This window comes from Manacus vitellinus, unplaced genomic scaffold (genome assembly GCF_001715985.3).
Source record: "Manacus vitellinus isolate BGI_N305 unplaced genomic scaffold, ASM171598v3 scaffold_35_pilon, whole genome shotgun sequence".
NCBI classification, from domain to species: domain Eukaryota; kingdom Metazoa; phylum Chordata; class Aves; order Passeriformes; family Pipridae; genus Manacus; species Manacus vitellinus.
The window spans coordinates 5,216,000-5,233,932 of NW_021940498.1; the positions used below are offsets into that span (position 1 = coordinate 5,216,000).

The window sequence follows — 17,933 nt, forward strand, 5'->3', positions numbered from 1 at the left end:
TTATGAGTAAAGTCATCTCACAATGGCATTTTTACACACCTTGAAAGGCTGAGTTTCTTCTGAAGCCCTAATGATTAACAAATTGTTCGTAGGGTGAACCAAGCTTTAGAAGATTTTAAAAATAATTATAAGTATGTAACATTTTAAAGCACGAGATTATGTAAAAAGAAAACATTCAAAGCATTATGTTTGAATCCAGTTTAACCACAGCATTGAACATGGAAGATGGCTACACTTGATTGCTTACACACTGAATGAAGCATTGAGCAAAGAAACCTCTCGTAGATATAAAAATAAATTTTCAATATATTATCAAATTTACACAAGTTATCAAAATTCCATACTAACAGGCAAGAATATACTGTCCTCTATAAAAATCTTAAGTTTGGACAACATCTGAAGACTCATGTATCAATATGCACATTTATATGCCCTCCCAAGAAATTTGAGATACATTTTTATGGCAGAGCTTTTACAGTGCTTACATTCTGAATTAAAATAGCAATAAAACAGAAAGGGAAGTAAACCTGTTGCTTTAAAATTTATTTGGATTCCAGGTGAAGAAGCTGAAAGCAAAATATAATTTAGAAAGAATATTGTAATCCTTATATCTATTTTTTCAGAAAAGACAGCTAAGTAAAACTAAATAAATGTCATCTGTAAATAATTCAGTTATAGTTTACTGAAAAGAAATTCTTAATTTTATAGCTATGGAGGGAAAAAAAGTAATTATGAAAGGAGAGAATAACAGCCATGCTCTGTAGAATTATAAATCCAGAATATGTGAAAAAAGCATTTCATAACGATATTAACTTTGTCATAATTTCTGTAATAAATTATCATTTTGAAAAACTGAAAAGAGAAATTCCACAAAAAACCTGTGCTGAAAGTGTAATAATCATAAGATAGACTGTAAAGCTTTAACATAGAGGCCTGTTTCTGTGATTTTTCCTCAAAACAACAATAAAGCAAAAACAAAGGCTGTCAAAGAAGCAGACATGAAACTCTAATAACTCCATCACACCAACTATTACATCAGTAGACCAGGCTTTATGCACTCATACATGGTGACAGAAAAGCTGTTCCAAGCCTCAATTCTGAGCTGTACAAACCACACAACATGCAAGTCAACAGATGGAGTCTTAGGAACAAAGCTTGAGACGTTAGCAGAAGTTCCAATAACAATATCACCATGGTTAAATGATGGCATAATAATAAATAGAGCATAATAATAAATAAAATACAAATAAAAAATATGAGTCCCATCCATAAAACACAATGTCAGAATGGCTCAATACACTATAAACCTACTCCACTGATAATTCTGGCATATCTGATACCCAGCACATGTGGGAACAAACTAAGGGAACATCAAGATTACTCTGAAAGACCTTGATTTAGACTCTTCTCCCTCCCATCCTGGAAAATCCCACCTGGATTTCACTCCATGAAGGCAGTGATTGAACTGTTGATTCTTCAGCACTTCTGAGGATGCTGCTGCCCATGAAGGTTTCTGTTTCAAGGTTCCTGACTTCAGAAGCCACAGTGTGGACACCGACACCATCACATGCATAGATTGCTGCTACTGACCTTTTTACTGATGTATTTAAATAACTTACAGACCTATGGAGCTTTATTCCCTATTCTTTCAAGTAGGATGTACAATCCACTCCCACAACAACAGTATGTCCCAGTATTTGGACATAATAATTTGTGAAGTGAAGATGGAATAAGATAGGCTTGCATGTGTGTGGCTTAGTTTCAAACTCTGAGACAGTCTTTAAGTGCTTTTCTCCCAGTCGGTCTAATGTGTTTTGAGCGAGTGTAGAAATGTTTCAATCAACTCTTAATGAACAACAAATATTAACAGCTTGCACTTCTAGACCTTGCAGAAGAAGTTCTTGAAGTGATTAATGAAGACTAATATATATATATATATGGATTCTTCCTACTGCCACTGTTGTGTAAAACACAACCAAATTGTAGGTGATCTACCACTAAGTCTTTGACAAACTGTAGGTAAGATTTCAGATTACACACTTCTTGTTTCCCACCTTCAAATGAACACAATTGTTTTCTGTCAGACTGCTGTGAAATTAAAGCTCCCACCAGAACTGGTAGCACATTTTTCAGCTGCACCAAGTAAGCATATTAAGAAGGATGACTTCAAACTGCCTCTCCTAAAGCTGCAGTTTGCACCAACCGAGCTCTTCAAGGTTGTTTATCAGGAGGAGTCGACTGAAGTGAGCAAGTCTGAGGAGCATTTGCTCTTGCAAGGCCACGTTCTAGGTCACAGTCTAAAAAGTCACCAGTGCACAGGAGAAATAAGCATTAGAAAGCGTACAGAAAAAAGTATAAAAATGCAAGTGATTTGCTTGCAAAATGCCTAGGAGAACCAAACTCTCTTAGGTTTAAGCTAATTGTCCTTGTTCTTCATAAAATTCTTTTTTATCTAGAACAGGCAGCAATAAAAGTAGTAGTTCAGATTCTGTCTAAAGCAACATTCCCATTTATATTGTAAGTTATGCTGTGTAATTTTTATTTCAGGTTTTAATCGATATTCTTAAAGTAAATAGTACATTCCTTTCCCTGATATTCGTGCTACTGATACAATTTTTGCACCGTTCCTGTTCTCATTTGTCAATACTTTTTCAAAAGCCTTCTGTTACGAAATCCCATAGTTTAAAAGTAAACAAATGAAAAAATTTCCAAATTTCTCTTTCTAAAATACTCAGAGGAATATATGATGCATAGCATTTTATTTTTAAGGGTAAAGAAAGAACAAGGTCTCACTACTCCAAAGAATTAGAGAAGAAACTGTTTTGGTGCATGCTAAAAACCCTGATGACTAGAGAAGGTGGATAAAACTACTGTGTAAATAAACTAACAAGTGGGAAAGAGGAAGCTTAACAAATCTGATGTTAGTGAAACAGGTAAATGTGAACCCAAACAGTAACACCATCAGTCAATGCTCATGATTGCAGAAAATGTTCTAGTTACTGCAAATAACTTTCTAGCTATATATGGAGATACATATATATACATATATATGTGTATATATATAATCTCAAAAATTGTTTTGTAGGGAGGAAGAATTGCTCTCTGGAGTCCTAATTAAGAGTTGTTTTACTATAGAAGAGTAATGAAAAAATAGTGCTAGAGGTTCTTGTAGGAACTAACCCCCATTTAAACCAATAGATACGAGTTTAAGCCAATTTCAAATGAAAACAGAAGCAAGAAAATTCTTGTTAGCAAGCTGAAAAGGAAGACCCTTACAGTGGCATAAAACATTAAGTATTGGTGCTATGAAGGATCCCTAGGACCCAAAATGCTATTTAAGGCCCCTTGGGTTGGATCTTATGTATATTCAAGGCAAAAAAACAACTACCCTTGCTTGTCTAAATCTAGACAAGCAGATGTATCTTGCTATATATGGAGAGAACTTGGAAACAAGTTCACAGAACTGGCACAGCTTCTTCACATGTCCTGCAGGGTTGAAATGAGGAAGAAAATAGAAAAAGAAAATTTAGAGGAAAGGAACAATTTACAGTTGTCTACAGCTTTTCTTCAGGGGTCAGAGAGAAAATGAAGCCAAAGGAAAATGGAAGGATACACAGAGAGCACAGTTTTGTAGTGGTACGTTCAATATTATTTTCAGGAAATACGTGTGAGCCTTTACACTGAAGTTTAACATTGTCCAGTGGGTAACAACAGTGGTTGCTTTACTTTCAAGCTGAGATCAGAAGATTCCTGTGATACTGCAGAAGTATTAGAACAACTTCTATTAGTCCTCGTTTAGCAATCGAGGAATTAAGACTCAAATCTCAAGCCCCTTTGTTATTTCGTAGAGGGCTAAAATTGACAATTAGGAATTTTAGTCAGATACAGGGTTTTCATTCTGGATTTGTTTTCGAATCCTGATATTAGGGAGGGCAAAAATCTATGCCTCAAATATTGTTCCACGTACTTTTCTGGTTTTAATTTAATTAGATGCATATTGTATTCCGATATCACTACAACTACAAAGAAAAATACTTCAGTAGGAATAGAGGGTTTTTTCATATTATTTACAATTAGAGGATTACTTTCACTATTTAATATAGACACACACTGTAACTGCTGAGGTCCTAAGTGTCACTTAAGTTCAGACAATCAAATGTGCATTGTCTATGCTGATATCTTCATGGAAAATTAGATGTGAAGAGATAAACCCTTAAAGAAGCAGCACATGTGCTCCTACTAAAATATTGTGCAGAAGAACTTGGCATTTTTGTAACTTCCTAAGGTCCCATGACATCCTCTGACCAGTACTGGGCAGTCTCAGTATTAAAATCTCTGCTTAAAACAAGGGTTGGGTTGAACAATTGACACCTACACAGGGATTGTTGAGCTCTACTTGCTCTGAAAAAAGAGAATCTAGACACAGCATAAGCTTCAAAACAATTGCTAATTTTTTACTATTACTACTGTTTACTATAAAACAAACTGGCCTTCCAGAGTGTTCATTCACCGCAGCAGGATGTTTATCATTGTTATTCTGATTTTCAGCCAAGCATATAGAGTTTTTCCTTTTCTGGGTTAAGTCTTCCATGCCAGATGCACACATGAAGCCCCAGAGATCACTTGTAAAGCTGCACAGAAAACCAAAGCACAGACTGGAGGAAAGAATGCTCCCCAAGGTTTTTGTTACAAGCAAACCAATTTACTGAAACGACAAAACTTTCCTATTCACATTTAAGTTTGCATACATCACTGCTTGCCAATACCAGGATACAAGCAACTGGAAAGAAAAAGAAAAGCCTTTGGTGAAAATTAAACACCTCAAACACGAAAAATAAGAGCCACAACTTTCAGGATTTTTGCAGTGGTCTCCTACAAATACATGTAAGGAGGACAGAGAACCACCCAGTGTGGAGAGTGAGAGAGGGGAGAAAGCCACGGTCAGTGTTCGGTGTTCAACGGGGCACGACTTCCCTCAGCAGGGATCTGCACGTGTGTATGAAACACAAATGTTGCTCCAACACACCTGTAACTAAACATTATTCCAGATTTTCAAAGAGAAGTTCCAGGATACATTTGAGAACACAAGTTTCCACTCCTGACACAACGTTCTGTAGACGCAGTTTGTTTTCCCACGAGGCAAGCAAGGCACTGAGAAAGCAGTGCTGTCTTTATTCTCAGAAAAAGAAGGTATAAGACGCTTATGGGAGGACCTAGGGAAGCACAGAGGCACCTGGAATGTCTTCTCCAGGTGTTGTGAAATAAGATTTCTACTTCTTCCCCCACCCTACAGGAGGCTTTTCTTTCTTACCCCCAGCATTCACACAAAACTGGAAGTTAAAGAATTCGTTTGTCACTGTATTTGCTTAACTAGATAGCAGGATGAAACACACATTTTAAGTACACAGGGCTACCAGCATTCTGAATTTATATGCTTCCTCTGCCAACATTTATTACAATCTTTTCACCTTTACATATAGCAAACTATTAGGTAGTTACTGAAACATTTGCAGTACTCAAAGATACCCAATATTAATTACTCAATCAACCTGCATTGACACACTGGATTTAACATGCCACATTGAATTACTGATCGTTTTTCTAATCTTACCAAGTCAATCTGGGGCAAAGACATCTGCAGTTTAGCTGGAGTATTTTTTAAACACCTGCTTCCTTAACTATTGTAGTATCACTAATTTGAATGGGTGCATACACCTCACACCTTGCACGTTTTGATGCCTGATTGCACACTTCATAAATATTTATTTCATTAACTCCTCTTCGCTCCTGAGAAAAAAATTCGGTATTTTATTGGAAATAATAGTTTTACTAGTGTTGCATGTACTGAATTAATTCGTTCTGTACTTAACTTGCTTCAATTCTTTTTAAGAAAACAAACATGGTATTTTTTTGAGTTTTCTTCTGATACCAAGAAAGAGAACATATACCCCTACAGACGTGCTTAAATCCAGTGTCACCACTGCCATATGTTCTCTAGTTTCTTAATCAGAAAAAGATGTTGTTAAATATACTATCATGGAAGAAGGGCAATATACCTTCAACAGTCCACTTTGACTTCATAAAACAAATTGTTTAACAACAAAAGTAGAAGAAAATACCGTGCTAAAATTTCTATACTTTTCAAGTGGTTTATGATCAGAAAACTGAAATGATGATTTTACAGCAGACTTTCAGCCTTTTTTTTTTCCCCACGAGACTGTCACAACTGCTATACAGAACTGGTCACACCACATGATGAAATTGTGATTTTTAGTATAAAGTAAGAACTATTTAGCAAAGAAATTGAAGGAATGCATATGGTAAAGAGCAACCAGCTTAAACAGCTTCAGAATTTTGGATGAAAGTAAGAACAACATTCCACTTTTAAGATGACCACATGGAACCGCAACTGGCTGATTAAATGAGATTAACAATTGAACTTTCTTGTAAAAATTGAGTTTAAGAAGAAAGGCAACAGTTGTGTTTTACAGCTTATGGACAAAAAGAAAGTACTACTAGCTCTTAAAATTTCTGTGATTTGATAGGAGAATGTGCCTCCTGTCTCTGTGATTTGTCCTTGCCTACCTCTTTAAGCCTCTGCTCTTCACTAAGAAGCTATGAAATAAAGTCAACTGATCCCAGACTGCTTCCTGGCAATTAATAACTGAAATAAACACTATACTAACGAGCTATCTTAAGTAAATTCACTGTGATCCTAAAAAGTTTAGGAAAGTAAAAGAATAGAGGCAAAATACAACCCAGCTGCATGAGCCATAGCTCACCACCTGACAAACTTGTAAAACAACAATTAAAATACCTGAGCTGTAAATAAAAGTACCCTGAAATAGAGCTTACCACATTTTTAAAAGTCACTTCTGTTACAGTTAGGAACCATCTTGATTTTATTTTCTTGTCTTACAATACATCTTACAGACAGAAGAACAACGCATATCACCTTTTGTACTAAATCTGTAAACGCGTTTGTGCTCTGAACTTCAGCACCGTGATAAATACCGGGGACGTAAGATGATGTCAGATCATTTTATTTCCCTGCCAAGCATCCTGCAGATGAGAAAACGAGGGACTCGTTCCCAAGATGACTTACCCATGAAGTTCAGATAGCTCTCCCCTCCGAGGGCATGAGTAATGAGACGAATCATTTTATGAAGCTGTATTCCGCGGTCAATAACGGGCGTGAGAGGCATGAGCACGCTCATGTTTGTGTACATCTCTGCATCCATCAGGCGAAAAGCCAGGGTCTTATCGCCCACAAGTGCCTAGAACAGTTCAAGAAGACAGAAGTGTTTCTAATTTTTTTTTTTTTTTGGTTTGTTTTTTTACAGCAGGTGCTCTGTATTGTAAGGGGAGGACTTGCAAGATGGGTGAGGAGCCAAGGACATGGCTCAGGGTGCATGATCTAGTCCCTGTTCCCAAAGAAACCTTCCTGCCACTGCCTGTGATCACCAGGTCACAGCAACCTCACCTTCTAAGTACTGACCCTGTGTGTTGTGTGATGTGCAATCATTTGAGTGTGATACAGATCTAGGCTGAGGTCAAAAGGAGGAAGGGTCTAAACTGAGGCAGGGATGTCCATGAGCTGAGCCTCAGCTGGATGTCAGACTCCAGCGTCTGTTTTAACCCTCCATGTGGTTACTGGGGCTCCCCAGACCGACAGGATAACATTATTATCGTTATTATATGATAATAAACAGCTGTCTAACCCCCTCTGACGTCCTACATTTCACCTGATGAGATCAAACTGCATAATTACTTCTAAGAACTTTTCTTTTTTTGCCTACGGATAACAAAATGTGACATGTCAGCATCAACTCAGTAAGTCACAAGTGGGAATTTTTATAGAAAACACAGAAAATGAGAAAGCAAGCACCCCAAGTGAAGTTCCTGGAATGTGAAAATAGAAGGGTATTAACAAAGCTCCTGATTTAGAGATGCAGAATGAGTACGAAGCATTCATTTATATGCAATCAAGAAGGTGATTGGTTTCCTGTGATTTCACACAAGAGTGTCTAAAAGCAGTGACTGAATTACCAACTTGCTAGTGCTTACTGCTACTTGAGAAAGGCCACACAAATGCTGTTCTAATATACAATCATGCAGGTAGTTGAAAATGTTTTGAAGCAATTACGTGTAAATAGCTAATTTTTGTTCAATTAGCCTAATTTTCATTTTATACTCTTGCATGAAAACTCACTAAATTCCAAAGGGACAGATGAATTGTAAGCAGGTCTGGCTGAAAAGCACAATCATCCTTTATATTTCCAACTGACAATATAAGAGACAATCTACAGATTATTCCCTTAGGTAAAAAACAGATTTAAAAAAAAAAAATTAAAAAATTCCTACATTACAATGACAAGACTGAAGATTGCAATGAACTATTCTCTGGACTCAGAATGTGGCATTTGTTAGTGTCATTTAATATCCCTTAATCTTTTTATTCGAAGAGAAGGTAAATGTTCCCTCTTCTTGTTTTCTATGACAGCCACGATTTTATTAACAGGTATATTTCCCCCTTCAATGATCACTTTGCTACCCTGAAGAATCTCACTCTATTTAGTTTTCTTCTGATGAAAACCAATCCACACCTGCTGACCTTCTTCCCAACTCTCTCACAGCACTTTTTCCAGATATGCTGTATATCCTTGGAGACAAAGGACCAAACCTGCCTCCAACATGCCCACGAACCATGACAGACTCCAGGCGTGCTGACTGTGCCCTTTGTTCTCCCTTCCATTCATAATAATTCCAGGACTGCATCTGCTTTTTTGACAGCAATTAGCTTCAAGCTGCTATTTTCACACACTTATAACCACAAGCCCTTGTACTCTGACTGGTAATAGTCAGTTCATAGCCCATTATAAAATATGAGAAATTAGAATTGTACCCTCACATGAGTCACTTCCAGCATCTTCAGACTGGATTTTATCTACATTCCCATATCTACATTTTCTTTCTCTATCCTACTTTTCACGTATCAATACCTGCAATCATTTTTTTATTTTAATAAAAAATAAACAGATTTTTCCCAAGTATGAGATTCTAAACCAAAAACACATAGCGATATAGAAAACAACTTAATTAATAAAAATCAGCATAAAATCAAAGAACACCAACAGTAGTGCTATATGCCATGCTTTAGGATGAAGAACCAGCTTTGATGAAAGCAAATTATCATACAATAATATGGATTTCCAAGTAATTTCTGAAGTTCTTTAACAGGATCATGACTCTTGTCTCATGCCTTAAGTGAACACTGTAAAAGTCTGAGATTAGAATGTAAATAGGTACACAGAATGAATGTACTGAATGATAAATGCACAATTCTCTTTTCAAAATAAAATATAGACTTTGTTTCGAACACTTCTGTTGACTTTTATTATAGAGGCACAGCAAATTGAATATCAACTTCTATGTAATGAAAAAGTTGAAGGTAGCTACTTAAGGAAAAAAAATATTAATTTCTAATGAAAGGTTTAAATTCCTACTTTTATAATTCTTGACTAAAGTTTTCTGACTCTTCAGAAAGAACTGTCAAAAAGATTGTGGGAGATGAGTATTATCCAAATCCATCATTATTTTTTCATTTTTCCATACACAGAACTATTACTGTTACTGTGTTTTGAACCAAAATGTTACAGAATATTTCTTTTAGGTCTCAAAAGAGGATATTTGCAATCCTTTTAGAGAGGAAAGATCTTCAGGAAGGGAATACAACAGTCACAAACACTGATTCAGTGAACAAATTTTCTAAATTGGGATGTTGTTTATGCTTATCATAAACAGTGCTCCAGATTGCTGAATGGAAACAAGATTTTCAAAAGCATGGATCATACACCTTCCTATGTTCCATGACAGACAAAACAAGATGCTGCCACTTATTTCTTAAAAACAAAACACAACTGAAAAATCAACATTACCCACCCACTCCAGGCAGGACTCCTTTATTAAAATGAAGGATCTAAACAAAATAAAAAAAAAAACCCACAAGAAAACCCAACAAAAAATTAAAAAATAGTAAAAAAATGAGCAGTAGTCCACATCTACCTATCTCTGAAATTCTTGCCATCCTTCTCAACTCTTGCCTCATTTTGAAAAAGAAAACCCACCAAACCTATAAACATTACCTTTTACTTCTTATAAATAAACAAACAGATAACATACCTGGTCATGACTCTCTGCATAAGCAATGTATTTTTCTTCATACCGTCTGTTTGTTAATGTATGCACAATATTGCCCATGTTCCAGTCTTCATCTTTCAGCTCCTTAATTATCTGCAGGAAAACAGAAGAAAGATGCCTGAAAATTTATTGCTGTTTTAACTAAAAGCATGTAGCATTATCTTGGCACAGAAATGTCCAGTGGATTTTGAACTGTAGTAATTCAACTTCTCCTGTTCTCTTTTTGAAGTGATGAGCTTTCTCTGACCATCCAAAGAGACTTTTCCTTTTTCCTTCTCAATTCTACCACATAAATAACTAGAATACTTTGTTTCTCCTATACTTCCATGTGGAAGCATGGACATAACTTGCCCTCTATTGCATGAATCCTCCAATACAGCAGGTAATGTGATTGATAGGACCTGCAAGGAAGCACTGCACCAAAAACCAGGGAAAAATATGTGGGCACACACCTACCTGGTCCACAATATCAGGAGATGCAACCCTGGCATATGAGAGCCTCCAAATACTTCTTAATCACTGGGCTGTGTGGTGCCTCCTGATTTTCAGCAATTTAAATTAACTCCCTTTAATAGGAATTTTCTGCCTCATATGACATGATTTCCTCCCTCTCCTGAATCTGGTTTTATTTCAGTGTTAGCCCTTTCTTTTTTTCAATACTGCTTTATAGACCTCCATTGATCACTACAACTTAAATATATACACATAAATATATAGACATAAAAATAAAAGTGATAAAAAGGCAATAACACCAAGATGGCTAATATCATGCTGTAAAATTTAACTTTCTGATTCTAACTGGCCATGTACCCCTGAGCAGTCATGTTTTCCTTTCCTTGTTGTTTTTTTGTTTGTATTTTGGGGGTTTTTGTTGTTTTTTCTTTCCTGAGTCCATAAGTTCTGGCTCTGAATACATCCAGGTCCTTAAGCAGCACCATATTATGTAATACACATATCTTTAAACTGAACTAGTACAGTCACTGTTATGACAAACAGTTTATCTTTCTTACTCTTACAGATTCCTCAGAATTAATTCATGGAATCCTTCAGTTTTAAAACTGATTTTAAAAAGTTACCTAGAAAACTTACCATTAACAGGTATACACTTAAAAACTGGAGGGAAATGAGAGCAAGCAGTCTAGGAGAGTTTGATAACAACTGATAGACAGCTGGTTCTAAATGTCTCCCTTCTGATCATTTCAGCTTTATTTTTCCCCCCTCAAGAAATGTGGTACCAAACTAAGCACATCACCTTTCTTCAACTCCATGTTCTCTATTGTGGCTGCTTATTTGCAGTTTCCTTAGCTAAAAGATTCCTGCCTACATCACACAACATTCTTGTGCAATTAGCACATTCCTAAATAACTGGAGTTCTGGGAAACAGGCTAGGCTATCATAGCTGACCTGCAATCCCATCAGCATCCCATGCCTGGCCCATGACAAGGACACGTTTAGGCTGGAAGAAGTGAGATTTTCTCCCATTAAAGAACAGAATTTACTGCACCATAACTATGTTTCCTATTCAAGCATTGCAAATTAAAATAGGTAGACCAGAGCAGAGATTGCTAAATCAGATTATCAATTTTTTTGTACTTGTAAAATTCTAAAGTCTGTTTTGTTTTTTTTTTTTCCTATGTAATATGAACTTGGCCACTTGCATTTTGCCTACCTGGGAAATTGCTCATCTTTACCTATCCTAAAGTGTGATAAGGAAGTTGAAGGTGTAAAGAAAAAAAAAAACCAACAACAATAAAAAAAATCCCTGCAAACAACCCTCCCCACACTTTGAAACATCACAAAGTATGTCTTGTTGCTACAAATATCTGAGCCCTCACTGCACTCCAAGATCTAAATATTTAAATACGTAAATTAGACATTCCAAAGTTTAAGGATGTTGTCCCTGCTGGAAAAGTTGCCAAGTTTATCTCCTTAAAAAATTGGTTTGAAATCTGTTTTCTCAATTGGCTCCTCACCTCCTAGTTACAAAATTGAAAGATGCTGAAGATAAGTTAATTTGTTTTTTTATTTTTAGCTACTCGCTATATTTATTGAAGTATTAGGGGTAGTATAAAACATTTATTGCTTTCAGATCATCATGATAGCCCAAGGGATTTCAATGTTATCTTCTAACTGAAAAACCTTCTCCAAAACATCAGATTTGAGATCTTTTTGAGATCATTTATTGTTTTTTTCTTTTTTTGTGATTCTCTGTATTAAGGAAAACGTGATATAAACCCTTGTTGTAGTCAGTGTTTATTAGTATATTATTGTTCTTGAAGGGCACTTACAGATTTTTATTATTCTTTCTGTAGCCCCACTGTACCAATTGCAGGTGTTTGCATAATTCCCTTGGGTTTACTTTGGTTAAAACTTTCAGCTCTATATTCTATTCCAAGTAACACACACAGTGCCAGAAGGGTTTGTTGCATGTTTTGGGGGTGATTCTTCAATATTTATATGCATATGGTTAACTTATTGTCTACCTGTTCACATTCCATATAGATTACACATTCCACAGCAGTTGCAAGATACAGGTTATTTCAAACAGATTAAGTGTATTGTATGAAGAAAACAAACATCAGCTAGAATGAAAATACCAGCCCCTGAACTTCCTCACCTGAAAACCTCCATGATATCTGACAGCTCTCGTTTCAGCCATTAATAGCTGTGCTCAAGCTTGTCAGAATTTATTTCAATAGGACATTAACAGCAGAGAAAGTAACATTTGTCAGCAGGATTCAGAAGTGTCTGTGTGTGAGAAACACGCAGCTCTGAAGAGCAGAATGTGTTTTGGAAGTTCTTTCTCACCTGTATCCACTTATCCGGGATAGCCATGGCCAGCCGGTAATCAAAGCCCCCTCCTCCCTCTGCCACAGGACGACAAAGTGCTGGCATTCCAGAAACATCCTTAAAGAGATAAAAAAAAACACAACCCACAGCATAATTTCTATGGCATTTCAATTATTAGTTTGTATTTTCTATCATACGGTAATACTTGTAGACAAACGCTCTCTAAACACAACTCTATAAACAGCTTCAGAGACTCACCTGGTTAAGGGAGATTAAAACAAAAAACAGCCATTACTACACCCAGATTTGTTGCTTGAATGCAAAAGCTACAGGGAAAAGCATTATGACTGCTCATCAAATACTCTACCTCAAAACACTTTAACAGAGCAGATATTTGAAGGGGAAGAGACCTCGGTAGATGCAGAGTTCGAAATAATTAGCTCTCTGGAGCTCCACGTAATCAATAGAAAGTACAAAGTAGTCAACAAAAGACAAATTAAACCTTCATTTTGTTTATTGATATTTTTGCATAAAGAATGGTATGAAAAAAAAGGCTAAATATTAAGTACAGTAAGGAAGTAAAATACGATCCCCTACTATTTCCTCACTGTGCAAAACCAGAATTATTGATCAAGCTAGCCCTGGAAAGGGACGTGCTCTTTGCATAATTTTTCATTTTCATGTTGATGGAAGCTGACCATTCTTAAATTTGTAATTGCAAGTTCTCCAAATATTTATTTCACCATGTTCTGAGGCAATTTTATCGCACAGCATTCTCTTGCTAAAGTTAGCTTTTCTGGACAGAAAATGCAAGTCTCCAATAATTACAAAATATCCATCATTACTCGACGTTATTAACTTATGTGGTGGAACGACTTTTTGCTGACAAAGGTTATGGATTATCATACACCTCTCGCATCTACACATGAGAATTTATGGAATTAAATACTGACTAGAACCGGGGCCTAATTAGGAAGCTCATTCTGGTTTTCTGGATTCAATCCAGTTTTCAATCCAATTGCTGCACTGGACTACTGAAAAAAGATATTTGCAGTTATACACATACACACACACACACCCTGACATAAGTAAGATCAACCACATCACCATGAAGCTCGTGGATGGCATGGAAGACAGGGCTGCCATCCACAGGGACCCTGACTGGCTGGAGGAATCAATCAACAGAAAGCTCAGGGATGTCACCAAGGGCAATTGTCAAATCCTGTCCCTGGGATGGGCGACCTCCTGCATCCAACACAGGCTGGGGAGCAGCTCTGCTGGGAAGGCCCTGGGGCTCTGGGCCAACAGCAAGCTGAGCATGAGCCAGCAGCCTGCCCTGGCAGCTGGGATGGCCAGCAGCATCCTGGGCTGTGTGAACAGCAAAGCCAGGAGATCAAAGGAAGGGATTATCCCCCTTTAGTCAGCAGTCATTAGATCACACAGAAAACTGCATCCACATTCCACATGCTGTAAAAACCAAATAATTAAGTGGAAATTCCTTCCAAACTTTTTGATGTGATAAAAGGAAGTTCAATAGCTCTCCTGTATCAGTGAGAAAGGATAAAAACAGACTAATGGTCTCCAAGTTACACAGGGCATGATGATAGGCAACGAGAGCCTTTTTCTGTGATGCCATGATGCCTACCTGGACAAGGTCCAAGTCTGAAATTTAAGCAGCTCACATCTATTTGAGTCACAGTTTTGAAAGCCAGGTTTTTAGGAAGTAAAATTCTAAATTTAATACTCCTCCTAGGAGGAAAGGCTGAGAGAATTGAGTTTGTTCAGCCTGAAAAAAACAAGGCTTCATGGTGACCTAATTGCACCTTTTCAGTACCTGAAGGGAGCCTACAAGAAAGATGGGGAGGGACTTTTTGCAGAAGCATGTAGTGATAGGGCAAAGGAGAATGGTTTCAAACTGAGAGAAAATATATTTAGATAAGATATCAGGAAAACGTTCCCTGTTGTGAGGGTGGTGAGGCACTGGAACAGGTTGCCCACAGCAGCTGTGGCTGCCCCCTCCCTGGAAGTGTTCAAGGCCAGGTTGGATGGGGTTTTGAGCAACCTGTTCTGGTGGAAGGTGTCCTTGCCCATGGCAGGGGGGTTGGGACAAGATGATCTTTTAGGTCCCTTCCAACCCAAGCCATTCTGTGGTGTTACAATTAAACAGCTAATTTCTAAACATTTGTTCAGACCTAAATTTAAAATGAGCTGCATATAAAATCAGAAACCTCAGCAGTAGAAACCTCAGCAGTAGAAACCACAGGTGATTTTTTGCCTGTTTGCTTTTATAATACTTCAGGCATGATGTAATTTAGCTTAATACTTTTCCTTCTCATTATAAAAAACTTTAATCACAGCTTTATTTGGAAGACTAAAGTGAAAAAAATAAACATATAGTCAGTAACACCTAAAAACTTCACAATTACTAAGACAGTGAATAAACAGAATATTAAAAAGCTGTAAAAATCATCAATTAATTAAAGAATATATTATAATTAGTTATGGCTAGAGAAAAACATTTTTCTCACATGGCACTCCTTCCATAGGCAAGCAGACATTCTTCATTGACTTTTGTAATTTTCAATTATGTCAATAGTTTCTCCTTCTGAAATTCTCCTTTAACCATGCAGCACATTGATCAATTCTATGATTTATGTAGCAACTCCCCGAGGTAGAAAATTATGTATTGAAAAAGAAGCAGCTTTCAACTTATGCAAGAGAAACTGAAGACACATCTTATTAAAAAAAAAACCCCAAAGCCCACAAGAACAAAACCACTAAAACTCTTAAGCCAGGTATTACAAGACAACTGAACTCAGAATTTCATTGGTAGGAATGTTTATGACCTAATATCACCTAGAAAATTAACAGATTTCCCTTCAGATAAGCCAATGAAACCACCTCAAGTTTACTTGTAATTGCTCACCAGATGCTGTTTTTGATAGCTTGTCGTTTAGCTTTTAGCAGTGATTGTCTATAATAGAAAACTTTACCATAAGTAAGAAACGAAGTTAAGCTGTATTTTATTTCCTGAAAATAAATAGGGAACTTTTAAGCAACACAATAAGTTTTATTAGAAATACAAATAGTCCCTGCTTTTATCAGATCGATCCAACTTTTTCTTTTAAATAAAATGAATTATTGAAACATAGTAACAGAAAAAAAATCCTCAATGTTTGCGTGTTTTTTCTCTTTTAGATAAAGAGAAAATATCCATGAAAACATACCTATTCATAGAATTTTAATGCTCTGGTGTTTCATACTATAAGTTCCATATGCCAACAATATTTTTCTGTCAAAAGAGTTAATTGATCTTAATCAACTCAAATAATATAGTCTATTAACTCCCTCGGAAACCTGGAGAAACTTAATAGTAAATTTAAATTAGCCTATACATTCCACATTTATAAGTTTATTGCATTTAATTTGAAGGGGAATTGTCAGTTATGCCAATATAACTCAAAATATGCAAAACCACACTAGGGCTGTTAATCTTTAGTACCCTGAAGCACTAGTGACAAATGGGTATCATGCACAAGAAATAAACTAATAAAAACAAATCTCATTACAAGTTCAAGGTGATGAAGGAAAAAAAAAAGAAATCACCACATTAATTAATAACCTATTAATGCAGAGAAAATTCCCAAAGTGCATATTCAAGTTGTTTTTCCCCACCAGGCAAAGTCTGTCCACTAATTAATAGTTTTCAACTCATGTCAGTTCTTGAGTACCCAAAGTGCAACTTGATAATTAATAAGAAATTCACATCCCAAAGCAAATTAATCAATATTAATGTCTTTGAGGATGGCAAATTCTGATCTTACCTCTGCTATGGTTATGCACTCTGGATGCAAGGTATTAATCATGTGATTGGCCAGCATCAGATAACACAAAGCATCTTCATCCACATGTAGGCCAAAATACTCATTGTAATCTCCACTGAACCCTGTGCCTAATAAGACAGACCGATTTAAAAGCCACAATCAGGTTCTTTTTAGGAAACATATTTTGCAATATTCCATTTTATAAGCACCATATTTATTAATGATTTCTGATCTATCTGTAGAGCAGCAAAACAAGCTTTTAGCAAATCTGGATTTTTTTGAGCATTTACAGAACATGCTAAGTTGGAAGGGACCCATAAGGATCACCAAAGTCCTGTCCCTGCACAGGACAGCCCCGAGAAACACACCATGTATCTGAAGGCACTATTCAACTGCTTCTTAACTCTGTCAGGCTTGGTGCTGGGACCACTGCCCTGGGGAACCTGTCCCAGCAGCCAACCACTCTCTGGGTGAAGAACCTCTTCCTGATATCCAGCCTAACCCTCTGCTGACACAACTTCAGGCCATTCCCTCAGGTCCTCTGTCCCTGGTCACCACAGAGCAGAGATCAGTGCCTGCCCCTCTTCTTCCCCTCACAAGGAAGTTGTAACTGCAATGAGGTCTCCCCTCAGTCTCCTCTCCTCCAGCTGAACACACCAAGTGCCCTCAGCCTGTCCTCACACAGCTTCCCCTCCAGGCCCTTCACCACCTTTGTTGCCCTCCTTTGGACACTCTCTAATAGCTCAGTGTCTTTTTTATACTGTAGTGCCCAAAACTGCACACAGGACTCGAGGTGAGGCCTCCCCAGTGCAGACCAGAGCAGGACAATCCCCTCCCTCAACTGGCTGGCGATGCTTTGCCTGATGCCCCCAGGACATGGTTGGCCCTCCAGTCTCTCAGGGCATTGCTGACTCACGTTTAACTTTCCATCCTCTAGGACCCACGGGTCCTTTCCTGCAGTGCTGCTTTCCAGCATCTCATTCCCCAGCACATACGTATATCAAGGGTTGTTCTGCCCCAAATGTAGAATCCAGCACTTGTCTTTGTGATCTGGTGATTGCCCAGCACTCCAGTTTGTATCTCTGCAGGGATCTCTTGGCCTTTGAGGGACCCAACAAT

The 17,933-nt window shown here is 37.2% G+C and overlaps 1 protein-coding gene across 2 annotated transcripts in view; it reads right to left on the reverse strand.

The window, feature by feature from the left end:
* GBE1 (1,4-alpha-glucan branching enzyme 1) overlaps positions 1-17,933 on the reverse strand; it is a 111,458-nt gene that overhangs the window by 38,087 nt on the left and 55,438 nt on the right. For both annotated transcript variants that reach the window (XM_018077076.2, XM_018077075.2), the window contains exons 8-11: positions 16,815-16,942; positions 13,009-13,107; positions 10,183-10,293; positions 7,106-7,277 (exon numbers count right to left, since the gene is read on the reverse strand). In XM_018077076.2, the coding sequence (XP_017932565.2) occupies positions 7,106-7,277; positions 10,183-10,293; positions 13,009-13,107; positions 16,815-16,942 (510 nt within the window). The remainder of the gene's footprint in view (positions 1-7,105; positions 7,278-10,182; positions 10,294-13,008; positions 13,108-16,814; positions 16,943-17,933) is intronic.